Source organism: Mustela nivalis, assembly GCF_964662115.1.
Source record: "Mustela nivalis genome assembly, chromosome: 7".
In the NCBI taxonomy this organism is placed as follows: domain Eukaryota; kingdom Metazoa; phylum Chordata; class Mammalia; order Carnivora; family Mustelidae; genus Mustela; species Mustela nivalis.
In genome coordinates this window covers 95,949,485-95,965,012 of record NC_139026.1, presented here as the reverse complement: position 1 = coordinate 95,965,012, position 15,528 = coordinate 95,949,485, and the positions used below count along the sequence as shown (strand labels likewise).

The following is a 15,528-nucleotide window of genomic DNA, read 5'->3' as shown; positions in this document are numbered from 1 at the left end:
GGAACCAAGAGAGCGAGGCCGGGGGGCCTAACCCCTCCCGCGCGGCCCCCGCCCCAGCCCTTTGCGACAGGTACCGAGTGAGAGGGCGCCGGGCAGACAGCAAACCGGCTTACGCGGAGACCCCCCTGCGGCGCGCCGTATGCAAATGTTATTGTTTGCATATGCAAATATGCAAATGTGCCGGCCCCGGTCAGGGTGGCAGGTGGCGGGGAGCGGGAAGGTGTGGGGAAGGGAGCTGAAGGATACGAGGAGTTTGGGGACCTGGGAGCGGACCAGTGAGAGGCAGCCTGGGGTGGTCCCTGGAGTAGGGCAGGCCGAGGGTCTGGAGCTTGATGGCGGATGGGGGAGGGTCAGCCCCGGCAGTCAGGAGATCCTCTTCTGCCCGTTGTCTGCCAGGCCTGAGGTTGGCACCGCCTAGCAAGGTTGGCAGCGGGAGCCCGGGCACCATCTGCTGCTGGCGGGGGGAGGGCAGAGGCTCAGCTGGGCTGGAGAAGAGAAGGGCCCGGGACGGATGCGCCCCCCTTCCTTCCAGAAGGCTGAGGTGTGGAGGGGGTAGGGAAGCACACAGGAAAACTCTATGCGGAACCGGGTTCGGTTTCCTGTTCCCTTTGCCCTTGACTGTCTTGCCGGGGGGCCGGCGGCAGGGTCATAGAGGAAAACTCAGGCAGCCCCCCTGTAATCACGCTTGGGCTGGAATAGGAGCAGATCACAAGCAGCCCCCCTCCACCACCACACACAAATACAGCCTTTTGCCCCCATCCCTCCTCGGGATACGCCTACCAAGAAAGGCGTGGTGGGGATGGGGGGGTCGGAGGCCCAGTGCGGGGACTCGGTCGCATCTCTTCATCAAGAGATCCGAGAGATCCGGGGGACTCAAAACTGAGATCCTCGAGAGGGCCCCCCCACAATGCAGAAGCAAAACCAATTTACTGGCTCATTGGGCGGTGATGCTGGTGTGGGGGTGCCGAGAAGCAGAGAGAGCTGCTGTTCTCCCCGCTCTACACTCGGGGGGCACCCCCCTCCCCTGCCTCGCGGAGCCGGCAGCTGTCCCTAATTAGAGCGGCGGTTTAATTGGATTTATCAGCAGTTAATAGGAAATTAAGCAAAGGGCCCGAGAGAGGGAGGGCGGGAGGAGCGGGGAGGCCGGCTGCGCGGAGCTCGGAGGACGGGGGCTTGGGGTGCCAGGTGTGAGGACTCCGGCCCAGTATCGCGATTGAGCCCCATGATCAACGCCCTCCCCCCAACACTTGCCCGCTGGTTGAGCCCAGGCCTGCCACTGGAGAGCAGGACTCATGAAGGAGGCAGGAGCGACAGCGACCCTGTGTGAGCCCCGAACGCCCCTCAGTCCCACAAACGGCCGCCTAGGTGATGGATGATGTTGCCACAGGCAGCAAAGGTCATAAGTCTGGGCCAAGGAATGGACTGAATTGAAAACAGACTGGAGGAGGGGCCAGGTTACCCTGGTCCAGGACACAACCCACACCCTACCCCTCTGCAGTGCCCACTCCGCTCTTAGCGAAGAAAGTACCCCCTTACAAGTGGGGAGATTGGGCAACACGGGGGAATGACGGGGAACGCAGAGCAACCGTCCCTTAAACATCTGCCTCCCAGCTGTGTGGGTAATCCTGGCAGTCCCTATACAACCACCAATGTCCCTCGGTGGCTCCCTAACCCTCCCCAAGTGCTGGGGTTGGGACCAGCTGGCTTGGTTGCTGTCCGAGAGGCCCAAGGTCTGTACCACCCACCCTGGGCTAGAAGGAAGCTAGCAGGCTGTCAAGCAGGGTAGCAGGGTCCACAGCCCCAGGCACCTCCTGTCACTACTACCTCATTATGTGGGTAGGCTAATAAGGCCTGCTTCTAGGACCCCGGCAACCTCTGCCACACTTTACCACGGGGCGGGGTGGGGGGGTGGGGGTGGGGAGGGGGCACAGACAGCAGTTCCTGTGTGGGTGTGAACCTCTGAATGTGTAGGGGTTGGTGGGGGGTCCCTCTGTGTCCCTGGAGATTATGGGTGTCACTCAGCTGTGCCGCTGGTGTGTGTGCCTGTGCCCCAAGTGTGTGAGATGTGTATATCAGCACAAGATGTGAGTGTAAGTTGGTATGTGTGACCCTGGTGTGTGTCTGTGCCCTTAAGTATGTATTGGTCAGACTTGTCCCCATTCTCCATCCCCCCCAATCTCTATAATTTTTGTCTGGCTTAGCCCCCGAGTGTCTAGGTGTGCATAGGTGCTTTGGCGTGTCTATTTGTGCGATCTTCACACTTGGGTGTGCCCCGAGTGTGAGCATTTACGCGTGTCTCTGCCTGCAGGACTGCCTATCTGAGTATCAGGAAGAGCCACCCCTGTGAGTGTGTGTTGCTCTGGCGTCTCTGCCTGCAGGTGTATGTATCTCCGTGACAGTGCGGGGGCGTGTGCCTGGGTGTGAGCCGCGCGACAGCGTGTATTCGAATGACAGTGTGACGCACACGCGCGCTCGTGTGTGTGTGTGTGTGTGTGTGTGCACGCGCGCGCGCGTGCGGGAGCGCCTGGGTGAGTCTCCCGCACCCGCCCCTTCCTCTCCCTATTTCTATTCCTCTCTCCTCTCCGGGCGGGCTTGGCTCCGCCGTCCGCATCATCTCCATCCATTATTGAAGAAACAGCCGCGTCCGCTCCAATCACATCAACACCCCCTGCCCCCCTCCGTTCCGTTCGCCCCACAGCCCCTCTGGGTGCTGGGAAGGGGGGAGCCGCGGCGCAGCGGGGGCGCCGGGCAGGAGCGGGCTCATGAACCCGGTGCCCCGAGCCGGGAGAGGCACCGGGACTCCGGGGTCCCCGGCGGGGAGCGCTTTGCATAAACAGATGGCGCGGGCGTCTTTGTCTCGCTCGTTCGCTCGCCGCGCGGCTCCCGGCTCCACGGCTGTCTGGCTGATGCAATCATGATCATCTCTCAGAGCCTCGGGACCCGGCGCCCTTAATGGCTGCAGAGGGGGTCAGGGGCTCCGGGGCTCCAGAGCAGATGCTGGGCACCGTGTCTTCCCTCCCGGGCGCCCCCTCCCTGCCCCACAGCTGCAGAGGGAGGACGGAGTCCACACCGAGGTGACGGGCATATGGAGGTGACCGGGAAGTAGACCCCGGGCAGTGCCCTGAGGTGTCTCTAGGCTGTCTCGTTGGACTGCTACAGCCCCCCAGGGACAGCAAGCTGGAGAATAGGAATAGAATGGGGGATGGGAGAGGGGGAGAAAGAGATAAAGACAGAGACAGGCATTTGTAAAGAGAGACGCAGAGGGTAGAGAGATGTAGACGGAAGGAGAGACAAACAGAGAGAGACACAGAAACAGATACAGAAGGACAAAGCCTGGTAGAGCTGCAGAGGGAGAGACAGACAGACACAGCCAGAATGTTAAGGAACAGAGAGACACAGACATACACAGAGACACAGAGAGACAGAGGTAGACAGAAAGGGCTGGAAGAAGAAAGAAGCAGAAAGAGCAGCCAGAGACTGGGGCAGGCAGGGGCAGAGGGCAGTGGGTAGTCTTAGGGCAGAGACCCAGCCCCGGGCATCTGGAGCCCACCAGCCCCGAGAGAGGAACCCGCCTGAACCTCTGGGTGCCTTCCACAGCTGGCGAGGTGGGAGATCCCTCGTGCCCTCTCCTTTCTTGACCCCCGCCCCACCTCAAACCAGAAGAGGGGAAGCTGCGGGACCCAGTGCCTTGGCGGTGGGAGTGGCAGGAGAGGCAGGCGGGTCTTGGACCCAAGCTCCAGGCACAGACTTAACCTGCCCCAAACTGTGGGGCGCAGAGCCTGCAGGACCCGACAGGGGGCGCCCGAGGCATCTCCCCAAAGAGCTTGGGAGCATCTTAACCTCCAGGGGGCGCCCGCGCCCACAACCCCAGCAGCCAGCTCGCTCCGCCCAGTCCAGCTGTTTTAGACGAGCGGCGCCAGCGCGAGGATTAGTATCGCGGTGCGATTTGGCGTTTGGAATCTGGTCCCCACGGGACCCCGCACGCCCCAGGCCACCCCTAATCCGCAGCAAAAGACTTCTGCCGTCCCTCACGCGGCTTGGACGGGTGGCCTTAGTCTTTCAGATGGGAGAGTGCGCGAGGGTGGGGAGAGATGGGATCCGGAACTCACGGAGTTCCGCGTCCCAGCTCAGCCCCAGAGATCACGATCCAGAGATGAGTGGGGACTTAGAAGTAGGATCTCAGGCAAGGAATCAGAGACTGACACCAGAAATAGGTGCAGGGTCAAGGCCCCCCGGAGAGGCCAGAACAGAAGCAATAACGTAATAAGGCTCTTGGAAAGTGGGGGCGGAGGCCCGAGGCAGGAGGAACAACCGCGGCTCTAGGAAAGGAGCGGGGCGGAAAGTTCGGAACGCACCAGTCCCTGGTCACCAGAAGTCATAAGAAATAGTACAAGAGCCCGGGCGAGGGCCCGAGAAGCCAAAGGGCGCGGCACGGGGGCCAGACGTCCCTGTCTGCGTCCTGGCGCCCCAGCTGTGCCATGCAGAACCAGATGTGCAGCCCAGATGTGCAGCCCCTGGAGCTCGAGCTCTGGGATTGATTGCTAATCCGGGAGACTGGAGGGCTGGGGGGCATGAGTGACAGAGCATTCCACTCCCCGGCGGGTCCTTGAGGTGCGGGTGTTCAGGGAGGACCCGGCTCTGCGCTCCAGGTTCTGACATCCTGTCAGTCCCCCCTTCTCCGCTCCCCCCCACCCCGACACACATCGCGCGAGTCTCTGTCTCTTTGTTCTCGCCGTGTCTCTGACACTTTATCTCATTATCCGCCGGAGGGAGGCGGAGAGCCTGGGACCCCGCAGCCTAATTACAGCCGCGCTTGTCAGCACAGGGGGCGGGGGAGGTATCAGCGCCAGGAAAGGGAGGGGGCCCCCAGAAGGGTAGCTTCCTTCCCAGTTCAGCCCCCCACCACCACCACCGCGCAAGCCCAGTGGTGGGTGCACAACTCACCCCTGTCCATGCCACCACCACCACTGGGCTCTGGGCTGGAGAGGTGTTGGAGCTCCGTGGGATTTGCCCGTGGGGTGGGAGGGAGGAGGATGGGAGGGTGAAGTTAGCATGGGAGTGGGGAGAGGTGGTTAGGACTAGGCTCCTGGGTGCCTAGGCCCCCAACTCCCCAGAGATGATGGCAGTGAGCTTTCCCACCCTAGCAGCATAGCAGACACCTAAGTTGGCTGCGGAAAGGGAGGCAATTGCTCGGAACATGTATCTCTGTATGTGTTGTTCTCTTTCCTCCTTCACCATCTTTTCTGTCTTTCCTTGGCTATTTTCCTTACCCCATTCCCTTCCTCTCCATCACAGTCAGAAACAGCCTCCTTAGGGGGCTCCAACTTCATCTGGAGGGAACTGGACGTAGGCAGAGCAAGCAAGTCTATCAAAGCCCCAAACTTCCACAACTGACTTAACTCTGTCCTGAACCAGGTTTAAAATACACCCGGCTCCCCTGACCTCTAAACACTATTCCAAGCCAACCACAATACAACTTGGAGCACTACCCAGGGCTAGAGGAGCTGGGGCTGCTTTAGTGCTGTGGCTCTTTCTGTCCCTCTCCTCCTCCCACTACACTTTGTAGGGAGACAGAACTGGGGCCTTATCTGTGAGCTCTAGAGCTGTCCGGGAAGTGCTTCCGATGCTATCACTGGTCCCCAGGACCCTCCAGGTCCCACCCGTGAACACCACCCCTGCACCTGGCTTGCAAGTCTCTCTGTCCAGCTGCCTGTCCCATGGTGAGTTCCTCCTTCTACCTCTGGATCCTCCCTCAATCAGTCTCTTGCTCAAAGCCTGTATTGCCTTTCTCTGAAACCAGTTCAAAGCGCCAGGTGTGATGGTGTCCCCCAGACCAGGGTGCGGCCATTGGGAGGAGTGCCGGATCAGAAAGCCCTCTGCTTACCGACACTTCTCTGGCTCTGAGCTGGGAACTGCGGGAGGAAGAGATGAGTGGGGGTGGGGTGAGCCTGCTGAAGCGGGCCCCGCTGGGCCGGGCCGGGCTGGGCTGGGCTGACCCCTCCCCATTCGGGGGCGGGACCCCAGGAAGTGCGAGGGAGCAGAACCGCTGGGGAGCATCAGATGGTGGAGAGGCGCTATGGCGGGAACGAATCCCGGGGCCCGCTTCTACCGGCAGATCAAGAGACATCCCGCGGTGAGTTCGGTCCCCAGAGCCACTGTACTAACTCCTAACTCTCTCGCTTCCTTGGCTGCTCCTAAATCTCTCAGTACCCTGTCCCTTGCCCAGTTCCCCAGTGCTCCTGGTCTTTCTCCAGCGTGCCCTCAGTCTATCCCTGCAATATGCCCCGCGACTCTTGAATCCACCTGGGACCCACTCGCTGTGGGACGAGGGAGACGCGAAGCCTTGAGATGTGGTGTGGGAGATTCCAGGTCCTCTCTCCCAGACAGGAGGGAGTGCCAGACCTGGGCTGGGGTGGGGGCGGGGGCGGGTGCTGGCAGAGAAGATTGTAAAGGGACTTCGGGGAGGGGGCTGACCCCTAAAGTGTCCTCTGTCTTCCCCGCAGCTCATCCCGATGATCGGCTTCATTGGCCTGGGAATGGGCAGCGCCGCGCTGTACCTCCTGAGACTCGCCCTGCGCAGCCCCGACGTCTGGTAAAGGCCGGGTCTGGGACGCAAGCAGGGGGCCTGGGTGAAGCAAGGGTAGGGCAGGAACGCTAGGGCCTCTCAGGAACCGTGCCAGTGGGTGGTCTCATCAGGGATCCCCAGGGCGGCGCATCTCCGTGAGCGCCGCGCCGCAACTCCAGGCTGGAGCCTCCTCCTGCCCCAGGCGGCCCCGGCCTGCCCTCCAACCCGTCCGGCCGACCACTCACTCCTGGGGCCCCAGACTCGACCCGCTTCGGGCTGCGGAACCCGCACCGCTCCCTGCCCGGTTGCCATGGCGACGTGCTCAGCCGGCGGGCAGCCTTTGGGTACCTCCACCTCCCCGCCTGAGTGCTGGGGGTGTGGCCGGGTGAACTGCTAAGGGAGCCTTTGGGGCTAGAGGGGAGCAGAGAGTCCCAGCCCCACCAAGGTCGGTGGGGGTGGGCCATGGGGGCTCTCCAGCCAGCGCCAAGAGCACCTCAGGGGTAGAATTGCAGGCGCATCAGGAAACTCCAACCCCTCAGGATCTCATTCCCAGCGCTCTGCTCTGGGGGGTGAACCTAGAGCGGCCAAGGAACAGGTGGGAGGCCCTGGGCTGGGTTGTCAGTCTCTCACCTGGCCCGAGCCTTCCTGTTTCACTTGTCAGCACCCCTGTCAGTTCCTGGGAAGTAGCCCCCCCCCACCCCCGCCCCAGGATAGGACGGGTGTGTTGGGGGTGGGGCAGAGACTCTTTTGTCACTTTAGGCTCCTGGGTCCTAGCTTTCAGAGAGGAAACCCTCACCTTCCCCCTCTTTCTCTGTAGCTGGGACAGAAAGAACAACCCAGAGCCCTGGAACCGCCTGAGCCCCAATGACCAATACAAGGTACCTCCTCCATCTGTTCATCTTGGTCCCAGGACCACCCTCCCCACCCCCAGGCCACCAAGGGATGTATGGGGCACTCACTGCCCCTTTCCCTCCTAGTTTCTTGCAGTTTCCACTGACTATAAGAAACTGAAGAAGGACCGGCCAGACTTCTAAGCTGGCTGGGGTGCCTGTGAGAAGTAAACCACCATCAGCCAGCCGACTCATTTCTTCCACTCTCTGCCCCTTGCCCCCAGGGCGCCACTCTAGCCACCCTGTCCAGCTGCTGCTTACACAGGCTTGGTTCCCACAGGAGGGGAGACGGCACCCCACCCCCTTCCCGTGCTCCCTCAGCGGAAGCGCCTCTGACCCTCCGCTGGAGTCCCACGCGGGGGAGGAGTTAGGAGGGCGGGCAGTGTGTTGACCCAAAAGGCTCCAACCAGCCCCTCTGCCCCCCTACCCGGGCCTTGCAGGGTGTGGCTCAGGCTACGTGTTGAGCGTGGCCAACGTGAGCCAAGAGCAAGCGAGGACTTCTCGGTGCCAAGTGACGTGGCGGGCCCCACGTTAGCCCAGGCTCTGGGCTCCCGTGCAGGGGCGGTGCTGCTCTGGCTCGACTGGGCTCGTCCCCTGCCGCCCAGCCCGCCCTGGATGAGGCACCTTCGCCCGAGGAAGCTCAGCGAGAGCTCCTCCCCGCGCCTAAGCCCACTGCTTCCCCAGCCAACAGGCATCCCCTCCCTGCAGCCTTGCACCTGGGCCTCCCCCTGCCATCCTGCCCCTCCCTTGCTCCCCTCAGTCCCCTGGGATCAAACAGAAGCAGCCGTGGGCAAAATACAATTTCATTTAACAAATTGAATTTGCTGCGCCTGCTAATCACGTCTGGTGTCGGCTCTGATCAGAGACAGAAAAAGGAGGCTGCGGTGGGGGGTGGGGGGGACGGTCCTTGTGGTGGTGGGAGGGAAGGGAGGAACACGTGGAGGGAGACAAGTCAGCACCGGCACAAGGGACCCCTCCCACAGTAAAAGGACAGCTCAAGGCAGGTTAGCATTTTATTAGATTAAAAACAGAAAGATGGGTGCCTACCCACCCTTTCCTCTGGCTCACAAGGGCAACTGGCCTCTCTTCAAGTAAAAGCAAGGAGTCTGTAACACTGAGATAATGGGAGAGCTCAGGGCAGAAAGCCCCAGGCCTCCTCCTTCTAAGTTTAGCAAAAAGAAATCTTCTCAGCTACAAAGTTCAGAGTATAGCTGGGTCTTTCCCTAAATAAGAACCCTTCCCTCCTCCAGCAAAAAATGAAAAGAGTCACACTCCTCTCCATTGGTCCCAGTAGGCAGAACAATAAACTTCAGTCTGTGGGCCTCATTTCCTAAGGGCTCTCAGCGCTCATCAAAACCAGGCATGGGGAAGGCCCTGGCAAACTGCTCCACTCGTTGCCTGAGGTCGGCCAGCCGATGACTTGTTTCTGGGTCCTTGAGCAGGAAGGATTTGAAATCCTGAAGTTTGGCTAGAGGGGGGATAAGGAAAAAAGTGGTCAGAACTCCAGAGAAGCCTGTTTGATCAGCCAGCAGGACGGAAAGATAGCGAAAGGCTGGCTCAGCCAGGGTCGTGCCCACTCACCAGTCTTGCTCTTCACCTCCAAGCCAATGCTGACACCTTCATCTATGAAGTCCACAACTCTCCGAAAGTCATCCTCGCGGAACTGTCGAGAGGTCAAGGCTGGGGCCCCTGGGAAAGACACAGAAGAGGGTCAGCACAGTCCAAGCCCACCTGGTAGCCATCCTTCCTCCCTCAAAGCCCAGGTCTCACCGAGCCGCAGGCCCCCAGGTGTGATGGCACTTCGGTCTCCCGGACAGGTGTTCTTGTTGGCTGTGATGGAGACCAGTTCCAGCACCCGCTCAGCCCGAGCTCCATCCAGGCCCTTGGGCCGCAGATCCACGAGCACCAGGTGGTTGTCGGTGCCACCTGAGGGGAGGGACGGCCAGCAGGGGGAGGTGAGTTCTAGGCCTCTGTCTGAAGCTGCAGAGGCTCTCACCCACCCGCTGGCTCACCAGACACGAGCGAGTAGCCTCGCTCTAGCAGGGCATCAGCCATGGCCCGAGCATTCTTCAGGACCTGCAGGGCATACTCCCGGAACATGGGGGTGCAGGCCTGCAGGACAAGACAGGAGCACCTGGAACCCCAAGGGCCACCCATCTGCCCTGCCCCCTTCAGCACACTTGTGACTCCATTCTTGACCCCACCTGGGCTTCCCTGCTCTCAGCTCCGATTCCCTCAGCATGGAGCAGGGTCTAAGGCCCCAGGCCAAATGCCCTCCCTACAAGAGTCAGCTCCCCAACCTGCTTTAGGGCCACAGCCACTGCAGCAATGGCATGGTTGTGGGGTCCTCCCTGCAGGGATGGGAACACAGCGAAGTTGATTCGGTCCTCAAATGTGTAAGGGATCTCCCGGCCAGTCTTGGGATCCACAGCCCGAGTCCCCTTCCTGTAGAAGATGAGTCCTGACCTATGTGGGAAGTGGGTGATCAGAATCAAAGCTGAGAAGAAAGGACAAGGGGTGGGGAAAGCAGAGGAAGCTGGCTGGCCTGGGCCCCCTGTGCTCTGAGAGTCTACCTCAGCTGAGCTGGTGTACAGCTGAGCCCAGTGGTCAAGGAGAACAGCCCTGCAGGCTCACTCCCAAATCCCCCAGCAGAGAACCGCCACTATGGACAAGACAAGGAGAGTCATCACACACTGAGGAGTCTCTGGGGCTTCAGGTGGGAATGAACCTCTTTGGGATGCAGCCCAGCCATGCCCTGGGAAAAGGGCGTGAAGACAGGGAAAGACGAGGCCTAACTTCAAGGAAGCCTGACCTGGCACCTCGCAGGGTCTTGTGAGTGGTGGTGGTGACAACATCCGCATGCTCGAAAGGTGAGGGGATCACCTTGGCCGCCACCAGGCCACTAATGTGGGCCATGTCTGCCAGTAGGTGCGCCTTGACCTCATCACACACCTAGGCAGGTACAGAGACAGGGCTCAGCCTGGGGAGGGCCCACACAGGTCTCCCCCAGGTGGCCCCCCTTCCAGAAGCTCCCCACTGCCTCCCTGGGATGTGGCCAGCATGCCAGCCCTCCGCCAACCTCTCTCATTCGGGCGTAGTCGATGAGGCGTGCGTATGCACTGGTACCAGCTATGATGAGTCGTGGGCGGAAAAGTCGGGCTGTCAGTGCCAGCTGGTCATAGTCGATAAGGCCAGTTTTAGGCTGCGTGGACAAACGAAAAGCTGAAGCCCTGAGAAGGAAGCAGGGCAGCTCACTCTTCTCCTTGACCCTGGAGGCTGCCCAGGACTCCCACCCCTCCCCATCCCCAGGAGAGCGCCACCAGGGCCCAGCACTCACATTTAGCTTATAGGGCATGGACTCAAAGAAAATGGATGTGGCTGAGACCCGCTTGACATCAGACATGTAGCCATGAGTGAGACTAGGAGCAGATGAGAGAGATCAGAGAGCTTCAGAGACGAGTAACTCCCAGACTTCACCACACCCTGCCTGCCCAGCTCCAGAGGACCCTGTCCCTGGAATGCTGTTCCAAGCAGGCACAATCCTCCCTGCTCGGTCCACTCTGTGCTGAGCACTGGTGACTGGGGTCTTCTCGTCTTCATCCACTGACTTGCACGGCAGGACACATGGAAGATGTTCAGTAACTCTTTCCCTATGCTCACCAAAGCCAACACCCATCCCATCCATACTCACTGGCCCCCGTCGGGCAAGTCTAGCCCCATGATTCGGTCATGAGGCTGCAGAAGGGCTGTGTAGGCGGCCAGATTAGCCGGAGAGCCCGAGTACGGCTGGACATTGACTCCCCACTGCACAGGATCCAGGTCAAAGGCCTCCAAGGCTCGGCGCTGACACAGCAGCTCGATTTCATCCACTACCTCTGCTCCTCCATAGTATCTGCCACAAGATGGGGATGTATCAGGGCACACAGAAAGGGTCCTGGTATCCCCTGCAACCAGAGGCAAAGGGCTGGGAAGGCCGCTCCTCTACACACGCTGGGAGGGTACAGGCAGGTGTCCCCCACAGGGAGCACCATCCCTGAGGCTGCCTTCAGCCCTCTGGTGCCAGCCCTCACCTCTTGCCAGGATAACCCTCCGAGTACTTGTTGTTGAGACAGGACCCCAAGGCCTCCAGCGCAGCTCGGCTGCAGAAGTTCTGGGGTGGGGGGGATTGGGGGAGTTAATGTCAGAAGGTACTGAGCCCCTTTCCCTGGAGCCCCCCGCAGCCCTTCCCTGCCAGAGCCCCAGGCCGCAGGGAGGGAGCTGGGTTCTAGAGAAAGCTGTTTTTTCATTCAGCGTTCCTTGTCAGGCCTGAAGAAAGCAACCTGAGAAACCGGGCTGCTGGGATGGATGTCCCCTGCAAGGCCACCTGTCTACTCAAACCTGTACTTCCAGGTTCCTCTTCCCTCTTGGGAAGGGGAGGGGACCACACTAGATTGCAGGGGCCCTGGACAGTTCTGAAAGCTAATGTCCCCAACCCCTAATCCAGACTGGCCCTGCCTTCTCTTCAGAGGACAGTAAGAAGAGGAGGAGATAAGGCCCAGCAGGAAGGCCTTGAGTCTGAAAGGAAAATCTGGAGAAAGAGCAGTATGATGACCTATTACTTCCTGCGCCCACTGTGGCCCATGCCGTGGTCTCTCTCCCCAAGCCCCACCTCTGATGCAATGAGCTCCAGGCCACGACACTGCCTGTCCTTCTCCCTCTGCAGCAGCTTCCACATCTCAGGGTCACTGTCTGACAGACGCTCCTGGCCTGTCCAGCCCCTGGCTGCTTCTCCAGTGTGGGTCTGGGCCACCTCACTGTGCTGGCACCGGACGGCCATCCTGACCAGCTGACCACATCTCTGCAGAGGCTAGGAGAGGAAAAACCAGAGTCAAAAAAACAAAAACAAAAAAACACAATCATCCAAATAGTCTCCCAGCAACCCTCAGCCATGCTTATCAGGCTTTCTGGCTCAAAATCCAGCAGCCAGTGGTCCAGCAGCCTTTTCCAATTCTTGCCACCCACACCTCCGCCTTCAAACTCCAGTTCCAGAGCCAAGGTTGAGTTCAATGTCCAGGGGGTGGTTCTGATTTGGTCCATTTAATTCACCTCAGAATTTCCCTCCAGCTTTACCCATGAACCACTCTGCAAAGCCAGAGGGCAAAGTTTGTCTCCCAGAAGCCTATGCCTCTGGAACTCAGAGGCAGTCCACTAAGGTTCCAGAACCTCCCCAACCCACAGGAACAAAAAGGTCTTCCTGCAGGGCCTCCATGGCAGTCAGGGGGTTGGAGGCTGAGTTGGCAAGGATTTAGGCAATAGGCTGCAGAGGTAGTTTCCAGAGCAAGAGAGGTGGCAGACACCTTTAGCAGTCTCTGGGGGAAAGGTGGATGGGGGGAGCCTACTGTCAGGAAAGCCAAAACCCACATCCTGCCCTCTGTGCCCTCCATTCTTCCATGTCCTACCAGCCCACAGAGTCAAGGGACTCCTGATGTAAGTAGTGGGGCCGGGTTGCATCATCTGCAAGGCTGGAAGCTAGCAGGAAGAGACTGGGCTCGCCGGTCCAGTCCAGGAACCCGCTCATTCACCAACGGTCCACGGGGCATCTGGTGCGGTTCTCTCCCCTAATGCCACGTGAAATGGGTGATCACAGGCCCTGGGGCGTCTGGTTGCCGGAATGGCGAGGGGCCCCAGATGCTCCGCGGGCACTGGGGTCGGAGGAGTTCTCAAGGATTCCCTAGTTGCAAGTCCGTTCCCCGAGGACCAAAACCACGTGCATGGAAAACCCAGGAGAACCCCAGAGTTTGTGAATGGGAACTCGGGTAGGAGGAGCGCTCGCTTCCTATTGGTCACCCAGTATCAGAAGCCCCGTTCTTACCCGAGTCGCCCAGAGCAAAGAGAAGGGCAGCATCGCAACCGGAGGTCGCAGGAGGTCCAGCCACCAACTCTGGCGGGGGCAAAGCAAAGGGTCAGAAGAAGACTGATCCGAGAGCGCGTGCGCGAGAACGGCCCGAGAAACCACCGGATTAAGGGAAAGGAACTACGCATGCGTGAGGCCGCCCCTTTATGATCTGTTGGGAATTGTAGTTTTTTTCTTTTTTTTCACCTCCTTCTTCCTCTTCAGTTCCCCATTTGCAGCCTGAAAGAAAAGAGATCCAGTGCCGCACCACCTCCTCGTTGTCCTCCAGCTTAGTGGGGGTATATCCCCGCAGCCATTTATTGGGTGCCTCCTGAATACCTACATTATTAGGTTCTTTGAAAATATAAAGATTCCTCTTTGAGCTAGAGAGCTGCCGTGCCCTGGAAAGCTCCCTGGCTTGGAAGGGTGAGACCTGAGTTCAAGTTCCACCTTTGGGACAAACTAGCAAATTAGCCTCTTTGGCCCTCAGTTTCCTCACTTGTAATTCAAAAACAACATGTAGTGAGGATTGAGTGAGACTCTGTATGTAAACATGCTCCCCAGAGCTCTGGAATGAATCACCGTCCCCTCATCCTCTGGCTACTCCATGATTATCTCCTTCGCCTGCGACATCCTGGAGCTGAGTGAGGCGCCCCCTCCTGTTGTTGCCACTTGTTGAATCTTGCTATCGGTTGACCTCCTGCCGCTGGCTCCAGCAGTCAGTGAGCTCTCTTTTATCCCTGGGGCTCTAGATCCTCAGAACCAGACAGGATCTTCCTTTCAGCCTGACTTCGTCTGGACTCATCCTTTGGGAGAGGGAATCACTGACCCCTCTAGAAGTAGGTCCCCAAACCTTGGGATCAGAATTGACTGGGAAATGTAATATAAATATATGAGTGGGAGACTTCTCTTCCCTGGTTCTAATTCAGTGGATCTTAACGAGCAGACATTTGCCCACTCATGGTGACAGTAAAACCTCTTCTCAGTGATTCAAATAAGCAGTGATTTTGAGAACCATCTTCTTACTTAACAAAATGACACATTCATTCATTCACTCATTCACTCATTCAACAGACATGTTGCACTCCTACTCTGTGCCAGACATGGCCTAGCCTTGGAGATACAAGAAGAGATCACTGACTGCTGGGACATCAAGAAGTGAACAAGTAATAAAATGCAACAAGTGCAGTGATGGGCAGGGGCAATTCAGCTCCCAGAGGTCCAGATGTCCCAGGGGGGTTGAGGGGAGGAGGAGAAGAGGATGGCTGCAGAGGAGGCAGTTTGTGAGTCAGAGGAAGAGGAGAAGGACAGTCCGTCACAGAACATGTTGACATGCAAAGTCTCATTTAATCTCCAGGACATGCTATTTTATTATTGCCTTACAAGTGAGGAAACTGAGACCCAGATGGGCTAACTTGCTTATTCTGAACATTCCCACTTGGCTCTCCTACCAGGCCTCAGAAGTCCCTGCTTTGCTCTAACGTTCCCTCCCACTCAAACTTCAGGTGTTCTCAGGTTTTTCAGCAATAAGCCCTTGCTTGGTTAGAGTTCTTCCTCCAGTCTCTGACCTAGAACCACCTCCCACCTCCCTCTTCCTTTCAGCTTGAGTTCTGTTATTCCCCCATCCACCCATCCACCCACTCACCCATCCACCCACCCATCCCTCCATCCATCCATGATTTATTTTCCCCTCAGCGACTTCTCACTCCCAGGCACGTCTAGGTCAGACTTACCTCTGACTCAGTTTCCTGCTGGAACCAGTGGGCAATTCCCTGGGGAGTACTGCACTAGCTGAGCCGGTATTTTGGCCCAGGACTCAAAAAGAAGGAAGGCAAAAGACCAAGTGTCCAAGTGTTGAGGTGGGTTCTGTGCCTCAGCTTGTCCTACCCCCTCCCTCGCCCCAGTCAGGGGTCCCCAGGGGAGGGGGGCGGCTGAGCTCGAGAACTGCTAATGAAGCCGCAGCCAATTAACGCCCGGGCCAGAGTTGGGGGCGGATAAAATTAGCAGCGGCGGCGGCAGGAGGGAGCTGGAGGCGGGGGTGGGGAGGGTGGGCAGCTGGCTGAAGGGGGCCTTGTTTGCAGGCGGCCAGCGGCGACGACGCGGCCGGGCTCTCCAAACTCGCGCTCGTCCCTTCCCCCACCCCCTCGTCTCCGGCCTCCCTCCCTGTCTCAGCCGTCTGCAAACTCAGCGCCCACGAAATT

The 15,528-nt window shown here is 59.0% G+C and overlaps 2 protein-coding genes across 2 annotated transcripts; one reads left to right on the top strand and one right to left on the bottom strand.

Annotated features, from left to right (window-relative positions):
- The first annotated feature begins 6,017 nt into the window (after positions 1 to 6,017).
- NDUFA4L2 (NDUFA4 mitochondrial complex associated like 2) lies at positions 6,018 to 8,275 on the top strand. The gene is made up of 4 exons (XM_082740750.1): positions 6,018 to 6,133; positions 6,504 to 6,592; positions 7,383 to 7,443; positions 7,543 to 8,275. Exons 1-4 carry the CDS (start codon positions 6,077 to 6,079, stop codon positions 7,597 to 7,599), a joined length of 264 nt encoding a protein of 87 aa, XP_082596876.1. The 5' UTR covers positions 6,018 to 6,076; the 3' UTR covers positions 7,600 to 8,275.
- Positions 8,276 to 8,455: 180 nt separating this feature from the next.
- SHMT2 (serine hydroxymethyltransferase 2) lies at positions 8,456 to 13,460 on the bottom strand. The gene is made up of 12 exons (XM_082740749.1): positions 13,307 to 13,460; positions 12,104 to 12,301; positions 11,526 to 11,605; positions 11,147 to 11,347; positions 10,793 to 10,874; positions 10,535 to 10,657; positions 10,268 to 10,407; positions 9,756 to 9,921; positions 9,468 to 9,567; positions 9,226 to 9,381; positions 9,037 to 9,144; positions 8,456 to 8,923 (listed from the first exon to the last, which is right to left on the bottom strand). Exons 1-12 carry the CDS (start codon positions 13,337 to 13,339, stop codon positions 8,796 to 8,798), a joined length of 1,515 nt encoding a protein of 504 aa, XP_082596875.1. The 5' UTR covers positions 13,340 to 13,460; the 3' UTR covers positions 8,456 to 8,795.
- Between the last annotated feature and the right edge of the window lie 2,068 nt (positions 13,461 to 15,528).